The sequence below is a fragment of the Pholis gunnellus genome (genome assembly GCF_910591455.1).
Source record: "Pholis gunnellus genome assembly, chromosome: 22".
Taxonomy (NCBI): Eukaryota; Metazoa; Chordata; class Actinopteri; order Perciformes; family Pholidae; genus Pholis; species Pholis gunnellus.
Window position 1 is genome coordinate 10,265,244 of NC_136549.1, and position 17,541 is coordinate 10,282,784.

General features: G+C 43.5%; 1 protein-coding gene across 2 annotated transcripts; it reads left to right on the top strand.

The window, feature by feature from the left end:
* Positions 1 to 3,015: 3,015 nt before the first annotated feature.
* On the top strand, positions 3,016 to 16,427 carry LOC306713654 (uncharacterized protein). Of its 2 annotated transcripts, XM_079183426.1 has the most exons (24): positions 3,016 to 3,571; positions 4,715 to 4,917; positions 5,241 to 5,345; positions 5,600 to 5,695; positions 5,822 to 5,932; positions 6,956 to 7,079; positions 7,416 to 7,866; positions 8,539 to 8,606; positions 8,701 to 8,947; positions 9,108 to 9,286; positions 10,026 to 10,248; positions 10,336 to 10,484; positions 11,025 to 11,116; positions 11,538 to 11,695; positions 11,784 to 11,929; positions 12,465 to 12,717; positions 12,815 to 12,930; positions 13,011 to 13,239; positions 13,332 to 13,471; positions 13,604 to 13,853; positions 14,175 to 14,293; positions 14,744 to 14,996; positions 15,192 to 15,298; positions 15,628 to 16,427. In XM_079183426.1, exons 1-24 carry the CDS (start codon positions 3,532 to 3,534, stop codon positions 15,639 to 15,641), a joined length of 3,873 nt encoding a protein of 1,290 aa, XP_079039552.1. In that variant the 5' UTR covers positions 3,016 to 3,531; the 3' UTR covers positions 15,642 to 16,427. The 2 variants fall into 2 exon arrangements, with proteins under 2 accessions (XP_079039552.1, XP_079039553.1); XM_079183427.1 differs by lacking the exons at positions 3,016 to 3,571; positions 4,715 to 4,917; positions 5,241 to 5,345; positions 6,956 to 7,079 and having other exon boundaries at positions 5,673 to 5,695.
* Positions 16,428 to 17,541: the final 1,114 nt, after the last annotated feature.

Sequence of the window (17,541 nt, forward strand, 5' to 3'; positions counted from 1 at the left end):
TGGTTTATTGATGGTTTATTAAGGTCATTTCACATAGTTTTTCTTTCTGCAAATGTGTCCCTGATGGTCTAGTGGCTAGGATTCGGCGCTCTCACCGCCGCGGCCCGGGTTCGATTCCCGGTCAGGGAATTCTAATTTGAAGGTACTGAACTTCAAGCCAACTTTGGGATATTGTGTGGTGGACATGGGTTTGATTCCTGTTCAAAGAATGGTGGAGTGAAATTTCTTTTTTTCTCAACGACATTTTTTGACACTGTGATGGTTTATTGATGGTTTATTAAGGTCATTTCACATAGTTTTTCTTTCTGCAAATGTGTCCCTGATGGTCTAGTGGCTAGGATTCGGCGCTCTCACCGCCGCGGCCCGGGTTCGATTCCCGGTCAGGGAATTCTAATTTGAAGGTACTGAACTTCAAGCGAACTTTGGGATGTTGTTTAGTGGACATGGGTTTGATTCCTGTTCAAAGAATGGTTAGGTGAAGTGAAGTACCTTCTAATTTGAAGGTACTGAACTTCAAGCCAACTTTGGGATATTGTGTGGTGGACATGGGTCTGATTCCTGTTCAAAGAATGGTGAAGTGAAATTTCTTTTTTTCTCAACGACATTTTGTGACACTGTGATGGTTTATTGATGGTTTATTAAGGTCATTTCACATAGTTTTTCTTTCTGCAAATGTGTCCCTGATGGTCTAGTGGCTAGGATTCGGCGCTCTCACCGCCGCGGCCCGGGTTCGGTTCCCGGTCAGGGAATTCTAATTTGAAGGTACTGAACTTCAAGCCAACTTTGGGATGTTGTGTAGTGGACATGGGTTTGATTCCTGTTCAAAGAATGGTGAAGTGAAATTTCTTTTTTTCTCAACGACATTTTGTGACACTGTGATGGTTTATTGATGGTTTATTAAGGTCATTTCACATAGTTTTTCTTTCTGCAAATGTGTCCCTGATGGTCTAGTGCAGGGGTGGCCAACCCGCGGCTCCCGAGCCGCATGCGGCTCTTTGCCCGGTTTCATGCGGCTCTTACGTTCATATCGAAGTTTGTATTTGTGTTTTTTTAATGTTCGTGTTCGCTTCGCTTGAGTTAAATACGGTATTTTCGTCAAACGCGCATGTGCGGCCACAGATTACGTTCCTCGTCGACCCATTTAACGCCGAGATGGACTGTTTGAAAGCCCCGCTAGTCACAGATGAGGATGCGGCTGAGTTGGAGATGATCGATCTTTGTGAGGAGGACCAACTCAAACCTGCTTTAAGGGAAGGGACCATTGAGTTCTGGAAAAGTGTGCCAATGAAAAAATACCCCAATGTCAAACGGGCTGCGCTTAAGATACTGTCAATGTTTGGGTCAACATACGTCTGCGAGTCTGTGTTTTCTACCCTGAAACACGTGAAATCAAAGCATCGATCTGTTCTGACTGACACCCATGTGAAAGAATTGCTTCGAGTGGCAACAACGGAATACAAGCCAGATTTGAAGAGGATTGTTCAAGGCAAGGAATGCCAGAAGTCCCACTAAGTAACATGCATAGTAAAAGAAAAACACTATTGTAAATTATTATATTTTTGTTTGTGGACTTGGTTGAACTGAGAGTTTGTCTGTGTGAGACAGTGTACACAATGTTCATTGTTGAAAATGACTGGCCTGTGGTCTTAGGAGTCAATTTCTGTCATTATCATGTTGGTGTGTGACATTTACAATAAATCTGGCTGAGCAAAGATATGTGTGTGTGTGAGGAAGGGATAGGGTGATGTTCATGTGTGCCCATGTGTATGATGTGGCTCTTTGCGGTAACACAGTAAAAAATGTGGCTCTTGGTCTTTGACTGGTTGGCCACCCCTGGTCTAGTGGCTAGGATTCGGCGCTCTCACCGCCGCAGCCCGGGTTCGATTCCCGGTCAGGGAATTCTAATTTGAAGGTACTGAACTTCAAGCGAACTTTGGGATGTTGTTTAGTGGACATGGGTTTGATTCCTGTTCAAAGAATGCTTAGGTGAAGTGAAGTACCTTCTAATTTGAAGGTACTGAACTCCAAGCCAACTTTGGGATTTTGTGTAGTGGACATGGGTTTGATTCCTGTTCAAAGAATGGTGAAGTGAAATTTCTTTTTTTCTCAACGACATTTTGTGACACTGTGATGGTTTATCGATGGTTTATTAATGGGTAGTTTCTGGTCCACACTCCGAAGCAGCAGGGGGCGGTAATGAGCCTTATGAGCTTGTTGTCTGTGTTTTCCTGTCCAACAGGGGTCAGTGTTTACTCGAGGAAGCAGCAATGTCACAACAACCCCAACTCCTCTCTGAATTGATCGCTACATTACGACCAGATTGAGCTCTACCGCGGCCAAGCAGAACTGCTAAGAACCGCATAACGTTACTAAATGGTCTCAAATAAGTAGTGTTAACATTAGTTAGCTAACTAGCTATACTCATAACGCTACTCAGTAGCTATAGCTAAGCTACAGACTAGGACTTTTTTCCATGTCAGGAGCGCGGAAGCTAGTTTAGCTTTGCTAACCGTTATAGCAGGTTATTTATTTAGTTGAGAGCTTGTAAGTAAACCTGTACGTTTCATTCCATCAGACTCCATTAACCTAACGTTATGCTTTGAGGATAGTCTACTACTCTAGCTAACGTTTTAGGCAACAACAAAAACTCGTTCGCTAGCACTTCCGGTTCCTTGTTTTCAAAATAAGAGTTCAGTGAGAAGTTGACATCTCATTTTGCTGACTTGAAGATAATGAAGAGCAATGAATGGCCTGGCAAGTAGCGTAATATTAACGTGAATTACATTTGTGTCACACATAACAACCCTTGTGTATGTATGTATATATATATATATATATATATATATGTATGTACACTCATATAAATAGATGGGGGACATTAGCAAGACAGGTGCTGAGGAGGTGGAGTTCAGGATCTAAAAAGTTAATTTATAAGAAAATAATTAACAAATACAGCAAACATATGACTGACTCATACACACATACATATATACACACAGTGGTGGAAAGTGATTAAGTACATTTAATTAATGCACTTAACTTAAGTGTTTTGATCTAATGCAGTGCTATTAAATGTTGGCACTGGTGCCCTTACTTCAGCAAATGGTTGCATACTTCTCTAAAAGGAAGCATCCACCTCAGACCTTTGCTAAATGGAGAGACAATGGCGCCCTCTAGTCCGACTATCTGAACGTCCTAGTTGATCCGGTCTTCGTCAGCCAACCAGGAAAGAGGGCTTGCCGTGATCTGGACTGAGGCGGATGAGACCAGAACCCTTTGTTCTGTATCTCCTCCTGAAGCGAGATTTGAAAAAAACAGGAGCCTCTCAATGCTTCCTGCAAAACTGCTATCGCGTTTCTGCGGGTTGGCGATCGCTCATGGATGTTTCACTCATCAGAAATTAGCAGAATTCATTTATTAGCTGTTGTTATACATTTTTTTCTTCTTCTTCCTCATCGCTACAACCCGGAGAGGGGGGGGGGGGGGAGACATCGGCTCGGGGTTGTTTTTCTTCCTTCTGTCAGCTGCTAAATGGAAATAAACCGGGGAACTGAAAGTGGAACCAGTCGAGGTGCGTGTCGTGAAAAAAAAAATCACGTTTCATAACGATCTCGTGTGTTACCAGTGAGTTCACAGTGACCTCAAATGAAGTGCTCGTGTTCTGTGACATGTTCCTGCAGCGTGTCAGTCAACCCGAACCACAAATGAGCATCTCCAGCGCTGATTTACTTCCATCACTCACATCAAGATGCTCGTTGATCTGCCGGCATGGTTTTGCTTTTTTTTTAACATCGATCTGAATGTTGTTAGAAATCCAATCTCCTGCTCGGTTGTAGTTGCAGCATTCAACAAGATGCGAGTTTGTTGTGAGTTTGATGGATGCTGTTTTTTGTCGGTGTCATGTCATATTGCCACAGTGCATCTTATTCGCTCGTGCATAGTGTGTAATGTGTCGTTGTTGACACAGATTGCTTGTTGAATTGTGACATTTCTGAAGTGGGCTTTGGATCACTCGTCCTCGTCTTAAGCAACACAATTCATCTTAGCGGGTAGAAAACAACACAGCAGCCTGTCTCCTACCAGACAGACTGAGGTTCCAGCAGGTCAGTGTTTGATGTGTATACCACAGCAGATGATATTCATGAAACAGTTTCCCTTTTGCCGCAGCATAATAATCCAGTACTGCACGTTAGAGAAGCGACATTATGTAGCCATCAGCCTTTTATATGTGAGCCAGTGGAATACATATTTAGTCCAGATAAAATGTAAGATTACAGTATATGCCAATTACATTTTGTGATGTCTGTTTTTTTTTGCGTGTGCCTGATAAAAGCACTTTTGTCACACGGATGCAAAAGTTGTATTCAAAACCAATATTGCCCCCCCCCCCAAAAAAAAGCTCTCAAAGTCGTATCGTCAATCATCATATTGACCTTATTAAAGACCTCTTGATATGGAATGTGAACCTTAAAACAAAAGCAGTCAGTAGAGACGCGTGCAGGTGTTTCATGTTACCTGGTTATTGGGTTACCTGAGTGGGCTGTTTACTCCTGCTCTGGTTTTCTATCAGGTTGTGGGTAATGTGAAACTGTTGCTTGTGGATGCACATTCATCCTCTTTTAGGTAATAACAGGCTGTATCAAAACGACTTTAATTGCCAGTTACATGAAATGTAGATACATGTTCATTTTTCTCTCCTCCTCCTCCTCCTCAGGTAATGATCTTCCAGTCCACTATCTGCGCCTCCTCGCCCCGCCCTTGCAGCTGTTGTCAGCCGCAGTGTGGCAAGTAGTGCAGCAGGGACTTGTGGACCACTATGGGATGCTGGAGGAGTTTGTTACCATGGTGACGGAACTGGTCCCAGAGCTGATGAGCTACAGTCAGAGGGCTCAGCTCATCCTGGGACTCAGGGCCAGGGTCAGTAATATAATCCCCGTTCAACCACACTGAGGTGACGCTTGTACTTATTCTAGGTGTTTGTCTCGGGTCAAAGCCAGGTTTAAAATGTATAAACAAGCTTTTTAAGTAGACGATGTGCGACGTGAGTATAGTATCTCACTTATATATGTATTTATTTCGTATACTCCCCTCTAAATCAGGTGGGCAGAGTAGCAACAGGTCCAACACGGCAACGATAAAAGAAAGTTCTTCAGTGGTAGTCCGGTGTTACACCAGGAGCTTTATGAACCAGGACTATTGTTTATATGTGTGTGTGTGTGTGTGTGTGTGCGCACATCCAGCTGGTTCTGGAGATGTGTCGAGGGGAGCTCCCAGTGGACCTGCAGACCATTCAGCCACATCTGGACAGGATTAAAGCTCCCGTCAGCACTGCCAAGGATCACCATGTAAGTAAACTGTCGCTGGCAAACACACAGCGGGCTTTCTTTCCGGTGTGGACGTTTACTCAGTTATGACGGATTGAGTCTCACGACGGGTGGGAGCAGTTGTTTTCTTGAATTTTGTATTGAGCGTGTGTGTGTGTGTGTGTGTGTGTGTGTGTGTGTGTGTGTGTGTGTGTGTGTGTGTGTGTGTGTGTGTGTGTGTGTGTGTGTGTGTGTGTGTGTGTGTGTGTGTGTGTGTGTGTGTGTGTGTAAAACAGGTAACCATAAACCAGGTGGAGGAATCGGAGGTGAACTTTGTGGAGTTGGTTCATTCATTACTGGAGGATCCCTCGGAAAGAAAATATTTTTTCCAAGTGAGACGACACCTTATTGCGTTGTTTTACTTTAATCGTGATTCCACATTGTCCTGTCCACTATACACTAACTACATGTATCCGTCTCGCTCTCTTAATCCGCCTGCCTCTCTTTCTCATTTGCAGGAAATATTCCCCGTGTATTTTGGGCCAAAGTATAACGCCGCACTTGAGATGCTGGTGTGGGAGTTCATATCAAGACTGGAGGAGCTGCTGCCAGTTCCAGACTTCACACAGGTGCCACATTACATAAATGACATCATGATAATAATAATAATCTACCTTGAATTATTTGTGTTACACTTTTCTTAAACCAGTCTTGTCTTGGTTGGTCTTAAGCCCTGTTGGCACGGGACTAATATTAGGAATTCTTTATAATTGCAGAAGTCGTCTGTGATCTTAATCGTGTGTGAATCTGCCGCTGCAAATTACCATATTGTACTCCGTCAAACACAGAGGTCATCTGATCATATTAGTCCTGTTGGAATAAACTTGTAGTTATTTATTTGTTTGAATGTCACCGACATGTCTGATCAACTTTGCAGGAAATACACTGTCTACATTTAGACTCAAAGCGGACATTACTGGCCCTACGACCTTACTCTATTGCTTCTGTTAAGGCCTTTCTGCAGCCACGCTGCTGCTGACATTATGTAACGGGTCGTATCTTGGCCTCTGTTATATCCCTATTGTGTGACCTGCCCTCTGCAGTGTTGATGTGAGGCTACCGGGGGAGAATGCCAGGCCCTGTGGGAGGTCTGCACTACTTGTTTTGCCTCCCGCCTTTTATTCCCCCACCACAACACACCAAATGCAACACAGAGAAGCGTCTCACCGGGGAGATGGCTCTGGCATTATTCTTAGACTGACTGTGGCTCAGTGCAGGGGCTCATCTGTCTGACAGATATAGAGGAGGGTTAGCTGGATACAGGTGCTCTTCTCCTGTTCTGTACCAAGCAGTGGCAGAGGAGCAATATAACGAAGAGTAGTAGCTGTTACACACTATAAGATAAGTTCTCATTAGGCCATCGCGCTAATTATTTTTTATTTGGGTCAGCAAGGCTGCGTGAGGTTCATGTTCCTGGCGGTCACTCAAGCTTATCGGTACACAAAATGATGAATGCATGTCAAGGAAAATGCACAACCCCTCTTGATACTGATTTGTTTTTTATTTGAACTCACCGTGAGTCATTTGGCAGTACAAATACAAGATAATGAGTGCAGGATTACTAAAGGGAGGAACTTGATCTCTGTTCTCAGTTGGCAGCTTGGCTTGGAGACACTCCGTCATTCCTAGACGAATGTCTACAATCCTTTTTCCCGCCAGAGGACATGAAGGGCGTACTTGAACATCACAGAAACCTCGGCCATTTTGCGGAGAAAGGTACTGTATGCCCCCCCCCCCCCCCCCCCCCCCCCCCCCGGGTAGTGCACTGCAACTGTACGGTCAACACTGAAACAGAAAGGGATGTAATCGCAGATTAGAAGAAGTCTGTTTGTCGTCTGTCAAATGTTCCACCTCGTCCTCGTTGTACGAATGCTCAGGAATTAGCATTTTGTTTTTGTTTTTATTAAAGCATTACTTATAAAAGGTTGGAAGAGACAGCGAAGATGCACTTGGAGCAACCGCTAATTTTCCTCTTTGTATTTTGATAGAATTGAGAGTTTTTCTTGTCAGTTAAATAATGAGTGAACCGACCTTATTTTTTCTTAATTGTAGAATCTAGATTTTTACCGATGGATGACTGCATCCTCTCCTCCCTGTCTCTGCCTCCTGGGACCAAACCTGTCACAAACGCCACCGCCTCATGCACACCTGCTTCCAAAGATTCAAACCCTCCAGAGCACAAAGGACAGCTCGACGCTCTCTTCAACACAAGCAGCCTGGAGAGGGCGATCAGGAGGAGCTCCGAGACCGTGAGACAAAGGCTGGAGGAGACGAGAGACTCGGGCATCTGGCAGCTGCAGGTTAGAGACGGGAAAGACTCAGTTAGCGCACAACCGCGCGACGAAACCATAGACCTCACTACGCCTAACGAGACTGCGAACAAGGATTCAGCAGCCAATGACAACAGCCAAAGCTTGAGAGGAGGGCGGGTTCTCAGGAAGCGGAAGCTGAGCGGAGGCGTGGAAATTCCCACAAAACAGCTGGCGGAGGCGTCGGCTTTCTTGTAAGATTCCCAGAAACGTTGTGTTTAATTGGTTCAGTGGGGGCAGGAATCACTTCTGTTTTTATTTTCATCACTCGGGGTTCCATTCCCTTTTTATCCATATTAGCGGCATGGCTCTAAGGACGTTAGTCGGTCCACCAGCTTTGATCTAGATTGAAATATCTCATCAGCCATTTGATGGATTGCCATGAAATTTGGCACAGATATTCATTGTAGCCAGACGATGACGTCCCAATGACGTTAGTGAGCCCCTGGCTCTTCATTTAGCGCCGTGATGATGTAAAAATGTATCCAATACTTCGGTTTATGAACAAATACCTGCAAAACTAATGACATTCCCATCAGCCTCAGCTGTAGTTTGTGTTTAAAGGCTAACTAGCACATGTTAGCACGCCAACATAAACTATGATGGTGAACATAGTAAACATTATAACGCCTACACATCAGCACGACAACATGCTGTCGACTCTTAAGTCTTGTTGAATATTTGTTGTGGTTCATGTGTGTTACTTCATGTACTTCTTGTCATTTTTTGAAAATACTTAATGTGGAGCGGTTTAATGCTCACAAAAAAAGATTTTTTGGAATCACAAAGTTAGAGGAATCACTTTGAGCCGATGTGAAAAAAGTGTCTGTCAATTTGATCCTTTTTGTGTTTTTCCACCTTTACAGGGATTCGTCAGTGGATGATGAGAATTCAGGTGAATCTCCTCTCATCTCAATATGGGGAGAATATACAGGTTTGTGCTCTTTTTTTTTGACGGATCAGTGGATGCTATCAGTCAGATCGATCTAAACGTAGGCCTTTGACTGACTCTGCTCGTTTTATTTTAGACTCTCAGGAAGGCTCTCTCCCGGTTGTGACGGACACAAAAGTTCCCTGGTCGGACGAGGAGACGCTCAATCTGCTCGACATCTGGGGGAAGGACTCGGTGCAGCGGGCTTTAAAGGGCTGCTTGAAAAACCGTCACATATTTACGCAGATCGCTCAGAAGATGGCAGAGAGGGGCTACGTGAGAACGGTCGAACAGTGCCAGACCAGGATCAAGCGGCTGAAGAAATGCTTCCGCAAGAACAACAAGTAGGTGTTAAATGAACTGTCCTCCTTCCTCTCCGCTTGTCTTTCTGTCCGATCATTTGCAGTTTATCAGATAACTTTTATTTCCCTCCGAAAATGTCATAGCTGTAATTTGTAAAACAGCAAAATGCCCGTCGCCTTTTTTTTCCTTTTCTAACACCAGAAGGAACTCCAAACTGGAGTATAAATTTTACGAGCAGCTGAAGCGGGTACTCGGCTCCTCAGCTCCCTCAGCTGTTCCCGAGGTCAGCTATGATGTCGAAGAGGTCATGGATGAAGATGAGTCACAAGACGGCGATGAGGAATTGCAGTTTCTCGGCCATACGAGCCGACTGGAAATTGGTACAATTTCATTTTATTGGGGGGGGGGGGTTCAGTTTAGGAAAGCAGCAGAACATAGAGAAAGATACCCGTTATAATGTCTTACAGCATGTAGTATATTATATAAGTATTCATGATTGCTTGTTTGTTCAACCAACATCACAAACCTTGAGTTTGATCATTTTACTATCATAAATGACAAAAAAAGCATCAAATCTTCACATTGAAGAAGCTGCAACCAGATAATGTTTTTGCTTGATAAATAACAAATATCAATTTCTGCCAATTGATTTTCTGTTTTACCCATCAATTGATTAAATTGCCAATTGTTGCAGCTCCAGTTTATTTTATTTTATCAAACATTTCAAGTCTAAGCAGGCATTATGTATTTGTCTGTTATTTGTCCTATATATCCATATATACAACGGCCTATTAGGGCAATTAGGTAAAACTAAATAAATAATAATACAAGGCCTAGGGAGGGGTGCTAATATAAAATATATATATATAAATTGTAAATATAGGAGGAAAAAAACGTGGATATATTTTTTAAAGATAATTTGTCCCCTCACCCGGCTCCCAAATTAGTTATTTTTTATTTTTGTCCTTAAATGGCCGAATGCGCCAAAGTACATATAAGCTTCCCAAAGCACAAAAATGACAAACATAACACAGGGTTGTATTAAAATGACATGTTACAGTGAAAGGACTGTTTCTCAGATTATACTCACAAACAATGTGATTCATCTTTTCGTTTAAGGAACTAGAAGCGTCCCGTGGACAGACTTTGAGTCGTTGGCCCTCATCAACACGTGGGGGGAAGAAAAGCTGCAGCAGGAGAGGAGAGGAATGCACAGGACGTTACACATCTTCTCCATCTTATCCAACAAGATGGCCGCCCAGGGCTTCTCCCGAACGCCAGAGCAGTGCCAAACGAGGCTGAAAAGGCTGAAATCAAATTTCAGGCAATGCTACCAAAACAAGTATGTATACTTCCAGCGAAAAGGAAACGTTTGTGGTATTCGTTGATTAACGGTATACATCTGCTCTCTTCTTATCCCTCGATGCAGCATGAAGGGACAGGAGCAAGTGGAGTGCAAGTTTTACAATGAACTGGGAAGCTTTTTAGTGAAGGACTTCCCGTCAGCGCCGCAGCTGGAGGAAATACCAGGAGAGCCTGAAGACAACGACTCACCGCCTTTTCCCCATCAGGATATCGGTAAACCCTAATGTTCTCTACTGACAGCGGGAGGTGAGGGAAGGGAGCTCAGATAACAAGCTGAGGTGTTTTTAGTACTACCTCACCCTGCCTGCCACATAATCATTATACCCTGACTGTTACCTGTGTGCCGTTCATTCAGCAATATCTGTAAAAACAGAAACATATAGAAACTAATGCATTTTTCATTTATATAAATTAGAAACCTGAATTGAATACAAAACAGTTCTGTTCTCAATGTCTCAATTATTTACTTATTGTTTAGTTACAACAAGTATAGTGTAATTATAACATTATGACACCATTATAATGATAACTTTGAATGATTCAATGGAACTTTAATGGCATGCACACTATACTTAGATTCATCTTTATCGTCCAAAACAAGTGACATCATGGCATATTCAACAAAAATACAGCTATCGAGCAGTGTGGCTAGTACAAAACAAAATGGTCAAATGTAACATCAACACTAGTAGTAGTGAAGTCTCAATGAAGTTATTCCATAAAGTGTTTAATTTTCTATCTGTGTCGCATCAGAGTCTGCTGTGGGTGTTCAGGAGGACAGGAAGAAAGTCCCCTGGTCGGACAAAGAGACCGTCATCCTTCTAGAGATCTGGGGCGACCCACAGGTAGAGCAATAGTAATAATAATAATAATATAATAATGAATGATGCCGGTAATTATCCTGATAATCAGGCTGAACTGCCGTCTCACTTCACTTCATCAGTTCCTTCATTTTTGGAATTGATGAAAACATCATTCCTAAAGCTTTGATCATGCAGGATGCTTTTTTTCTTCTGTTCAAAATCAAAGCGAAACTCTTTAGCAACACAGAGAGCTCCAGGAGCACAAGGACCTACAAAGAAATGGCTTTCTAGTCTGCGGCCACAAAGGAAATAACACGTTTAATGAGAGCGATATATATCCAGTCCTTAAATAGAGCCTCTATGTGCATGCTATCCTCATCCGTTTGATTGTTAAAAGTCATTTTTAAATATATATATTTCTTGTATATTGCCACATTTTGCTAAGAATTTCCCCCACATTTAGGTCCAGCAGAGCATGAGACGCTACCCACACAACGGTCACATTTTCACCGAAGTATCGGAGAAACTCACCGCCAACGGCTACTCCCGCAGTGCAGGGCAGTGCCACACCCGGATCAAGCGCCTGAAAGCCAACTACCGGCATTGTCAGGAAAACCTGAAGTAAAAGCAGCACCCGAACACTCCTTTTGTACGCTGTGCTGTTGGCGGGACATCTGTGTGTTAATGCAGCTGTCTCTACTGCCTGTAGCTCATCGGGGACCGACCGAGTCGACTTTAAATTCTATGATCTGCTGGAACAAATCCTGGACAAGCAGCCGTCAACATCCTCCACTGTGGTAACGGACTCCATCGAAATATCGGAAGACTCCAACGGTGAATCGGTGACGGAAACGGGTAAAATACACAATATTCCTTCATCAACTTCATGCGGTGAATAGTACGGCAGCATTATACAAGATTACTCTCTTTCTCACACACTGTTTTACACCAGAGATATGGAGATATGTAGCGTTTCAAATGTTGTGCAAGTACAAAAGAAGTACTACACAACTAGTAAAGCATTTCCTACAGAATATCAGTGTGCTTTCTGTATGTTAGCATGCTGATTAGCTTGATTTTAGTGTTGCATTCTTGCTGCGTTGAGGTTGTTCTTGTGTCGAGGAGGCTAAAACTGTATCTGAACATGTGACACTTATGTTATGGTGAATGCTAAAATGTAGCAGAAGTGGAAAAGAGTTAAACAGCACGATCTGTCAAACTGTACTTGTCTTGTTGTTGTTTAAGGCATTCGTAAATGAATAGAAAGAAACAAGAATCATTGGAGTTGTAAAGACAAAAACCTACTTCTTGGCTGCAACTACAGTAACAATTGTGCATTCGTACCAAAACCGATACAAGAGAGTGACAAGTGCTGTGTTTCTGCTGTAAGATGGAGAAATCGGCACGTCGACGGAGAAACCGGCGAGTGGCTCGTGGTCCGACGAGGAGACCCTGGTGCTGATCGAGATCTGGGGCGACGAAGACGTTCAGAGTGCGCTGAGGGGTTTCGTCCACAACGGGCACGTTTACGCCGACATTTCGCACAGGATGCGCGACCTCGGCTACTCGAAGACCTCGGAGCAGTGCCGCTGGAAGGTCAAGTCACTGAGGAACAACTTTCGACAGTGCTACGACAGGAAGAAGTGAGGTCACTCTTTCAGTTTGCCTGTTTGTCTGTTTGCACGTATAATCCAGCATGACTCTTAATTCTTCATATTTACGTCTGGTCGTGCCGTCTAGATCTGGAAGAAGAGTAGATTACAGATTCTACCACCAGCTGGAACAAATACTCGGTCCGGAGGCGGTTTCTATTGATGATTATGATGAAAAAGACGAGCAAGCAGACCAGGACCCAGGTACAGTCATCTCCATTCATTCACACAGCAGCACTGTGTCGACACAAAGTCTTTCTAACGGCCGCATCAACCTGAAATAGGTGCGGATGTGAACACGGCGTGGACGGAGCAGGAGACGTTCGCTCTCGTTGAAGTGTGGGCTGCAGACGACGTGCAGCACAGCCTGAAAACGTGCGTCCGCAACGGGCACATATTCACCGACATATCGGAGAAAATGGCCGCCACGGGATACCCGAGGACGGCGGAGCAGTGCCACTCCCGGATCAAAAGATTGAAGAAGAGTTACAGGCGTTACTGCAACAGCTGGAGGTAAATAAGATGGCCTCGTAAAAATGAAGACCGCCATTCCCACCACGCAAAGCAGGCTGTTTCACAGCTTGCGTTTTATTTGCGTTTTCCAGAAATGGAGGACGGCCCACGGTGTTCCGATACTTCCACCTCCTGGCTCCGGTGCTGGGTGATAACTCTGTGTGTCCTGAGGTGGAGAGCGCTGCCGCTGACGCCACCTTGCAACCCCTGATGGAAACGGATCCTGACATGTGTAGGTTCAACTACGATCAATCAATTTGTGTCACCACACCAGTTCTGCAATTGTACACCGCGTCATTGTGCAGATGACGCATTCCGTTCAAAGATCCAAGCCCGATAACAAATCTGTGGTTCCTCCACTTAGACGAGCAGCCCTCTTCCAGCCACCTCCTGGCCGACCAGAGCAGAAAGATGCCCTGGTCCGACCTGGAGACACGCACCCTGCTGGAGGTCTGGGGTGAAGACAACGTCCAGCTCACCCTGAAGGGCTGCCTGAAGAACCGCCACGTGTTTGAGTACATCTCTGAGAAGATGAGCGACGGAGGATTCATAAGGACCTCGGAGCAGTGCTACACTCGCATCAAACGCCTTAAACATGGCTTCCTCCATGAAAAGTCAGTGATGACAAAAACTATGAATCATTTTCTTTATATTATTGGTTTTGATGGTTTGTACAGTTTCTGTACAGAGCCATACATACATACATACACACATACATGCATACATGCAGCTTTTCATTTGTATCTGTAGTTTCCATTGATTTAAAACAAACTTTAAAAGCAGTTTTTAAATATGTTTTGTTTTGTGACCACAAGTATTTGAATTTGACTAACTTTAACTGTTAATATTTGCTCTGTGTTGTTTAAATGTTTTTGGTTAGGATTAGCGTTGCCAGCTAACCACAAGCTAACTGTTTTGTTTCACTTTGAATTCAGGGAGGAATATAAATTCTTCAACGAGATGAATGAAATCTTCGGGAGGGAGCTGAAAATGGACGACTTGGTCCCGGACACGTCAGTCCCAGATGAGCCAGATGACTGCACCCAAAAGAAAGGTGAAACTTAAAAAAACAACAACATCAAACTAACTATAATACAGATATTACAGTCATGACAGTTTCTCATGTGAGTGGTATGTCAGGCTTCCCTTCATTTATTTAGTTTGTGTCGTGAAAAGTTGAATCAAAACAGATTATAAGGCAAAATACATTACGTTCCCGACCTAAAACTAAACGTATGACAGATGCAGTTTCATATATATTGCAGAAGAAGTGAAGAAATGTACCCTATGACAGTACTCTTTGTGTAAGTGTTATTGTGGAGCTTTCTGTGCTTCTCATCCTGTCTCCTGTCCTTTTCTACATGCCAGATAATACACATTTTAAGGTATATGGTAGATCTATAACTGTATGCAATCGCCTGTATAGCTTTCCTCATTATTGTAATTGTTTTCTATAAACTGTACAGATTGTTTTTTTTTCATTCTGAGACATCCACTCTGTTAGTAACCTCAGGTACCCAGTGGGTGGCGGACAGTTCGAAGCTGGCCTGGAGCGACGGGGAGACCGAGGTCCTCCTGGACATATGGGGGAGCGAGGAGATCCAGGAGACCTTGAAAGGCTGCACAAAGAACAAACACATCTTCATCCAGATCTCCGAGGTCATGGCGAGCCAGGGCTACCTGCGCACTCCTGAACAGTGTCAGACCAGAATAAAGAGGCTGAGGGCCAATTTCCGACACTTCCTAGAAGGCAGAAAGTAAGTACCGCTGTTCATTGCGGAGGGGGGGGGGGGTTAGATCAGGCCGCAGGTCTAAGCCTCTACATTCTTAATACGGTTTAAGCACGTTTCGAACCTCATGACATTCGATCCACTGCAGTTGTACACTTTCATTTGTGGGGGAAAAAAAAATTGCTGTCTCCTTATAACAATCCCTGAAATTCTGTTTTCCAGAGGAGAGAAACAGGAATGCAAGTTCTTTGACCAGTTGGTGCAGATATTTGGCAGCAAGTATGTAATAAACTCTGACCCCCTGGCCGACGATACAGCCGATGGCGGAGGTAAGAAGCCACATTGCCTCACTGTTGTCCATCTTGTCAGAGTAATGCGATATCTGGGGTTTTACAGGGAGCTATGTAGTGTTTTTTGTACAGAGACATAACATGTTAATTAGTGAGCTACAGATGTGCTGGGAGGTGGGCTTTGATGTTCCCCTCTGTTTTTATGCTAAGACAACTGGCTGCTGGCTCTAGCTACATAGTCAACATAAAAACCTGATATATTGATCTTCTCATCTAATTCTCAACACGAAAACAAATAACTGCATTTCTCAAAATGTCATCGCTTGTGAGTCATAATCAAAATTGTTTGTCTGAAATGTACTTGTCAGATCTAGAGACCTGAAACTGTCCGTCATCGTAGAGTCAAATCACAAGGACGCAGCAGTTGCAGAGTGACTGAGGGAACATCCAGAAGGGAAAAAAACAAGGACACTCGAGCAGGAACTGTTAACATTAAGAGCTGTGGTGTGCAGTTGTTTACAGATGACGGTTGCCTCTGTATGTACTTCAAATACTTTAACATTCTTCATACACACGGGCTGTAGTGTGTGTGTGTGTGTGTGTGTGTGTCTGTGTGTGTGTGTGTGTGTCCGCGTCCCTCCTCCAGAGTGTCTTTGTATTATTTACAATAGAGCCATGAAACTGAAACCAGGAAGCTCAGGGCTCCAGGGACACAAAGTAATTTCTGATCTTGATGTAGTGGGAGTCAAAGAAAATGCTGTTTTTGCTAGTATTTATTTATTTTGTACTTGAACTATAGTGAGTGACTCGAAGCACACGCACAAAGAAAGAAATATACGCCAGGCCTCTTGTATTGTAACCACAGTGTACATTTGCTTTTTTTGGTCTTAATTTACGTTTCACATAAATCTTCTGTCTTTGCACTCGTTTACAATGTTTGAATCTGAGTGGTGGAAGTTGAGTTCATGAAGCTAATTCTTATTTTTTACACGGTATGAGTTGATCTGGTCCAATGTTGTATTTATTTAAGTTATTGTTTACGCATGTTCTCCAAAGTTTTATAATTTCCTTAACATATGTTACACTTCAAATTGTATTGAAGCACATTTCTTTTTTCCACAAACGTGTCAAGGTTTTGTTACACCCATTAAAAGAAACTTCAAATGTTTGATTGAGGTTTCATTTCCGTGATTTGTTGTGGTGTCAGCCAAGAGTGTTAGAGATTGTTCCTGTACACTAAAACCATAATGGAAACAAAATAATAATAATAAAAGTACAGAAGCTAGCTAGTTGCTAACTTTCTTTTGGACCTGAATTGTTCAAATTAAATGTAACTAATGTGTAGAAATGAACAGAAAATGTGTTTAGAATATATTATTAGCCCATGGCGATGAAGTCCATGCTATCTATCTCTCTCACCCACACAGACTCTCATGAGAATTCGCTGCTGTTGCTGCAGTCAACCCGAGCTTCCTGCTCTGCTTATATCAGATTAGTTGTACAGTGATGGAAAATCAGAGAGGGGTTGCTAGGCAACGTCTTCTAAACACGCTAGCGTTTCCCGCCACAAGGCCATGAGTTTGACATGTTGAAACATGACAAACTCCCATGCGCTGTAACCATAGTCACACTAATAGTGTATCGGACACTGCAGCAGAGAGGTACAGGCTTTCATTTATGATGTCGGGTTGCCGGCATCAACCAGCCCAGCACCACTGGGTACCAGAGGAACCTTCCTCTGACAGGATGGTGTAGACGTCACACTGAACATTGAACCTGGCGTTGGAGCAGGAGGCGGGTCAAGCTCTTCCTCCTCAGCTCTGACGAGAGGAATCATTCCCAGCGAGTTGTCATCCCAGCCCTCTTCTGCTTCTTCTTGTAACCCTCCCTCCACATTCAGTTGACTGTTTTTGTGTGTTTCCTGGTGAACCTGTCAGAGGCAGCAGAGCCAAGTAACTCAAATTTGTTTGTACCCATTTCAGCAGTTATGTTTTCACAATTTGACTTCTCCAGCTGCTTTAGGAGGAAAACAACCACAGAATGACCCTGGACAGGTGTTTTGTTTTGAGAAAAAGAGAACCAACCGTCCCTAACCATCAAGACTCCACCTCTGTATGGAGGGTGAGTAATGCCAACAACAGCTCTGCCTGTGCGCTGCCAAGAAAAGTCTTATCCTGCTTTAAAGGCACAGTGTGTTGCATTTGAGGGCTCTATTAGCAGAAAGCCAAAATGGAATATAATATCCATAGCTATGTTATGTTCCATAACTAGAATCGTTGTGT

Bases quoted from the DNA above. Each gene is read 5' to 3' on its own strand.
- LOC306713654 (XM_079183426.1), top strand. From the start codon at position 3,532: ATGGAAATAAACCGGGGAACTGAAAGTGGAACCAGTCGAG. The intron at 3,572-4,714 runs GTGCGTGTCGTG...CCTCCTCCTCAG, and splicing joins TGAAAGTGGAACCAGTCGAG to GTAATGATCTTCCAGTCCAC. The intron at 4,918-5,240 runs GTCAGTAATATA...GCGCACATCCAG, and splicing joins TCCTGGGACTCAGGGCCAGG to CTGGTTCTGGAGATGTGTCG.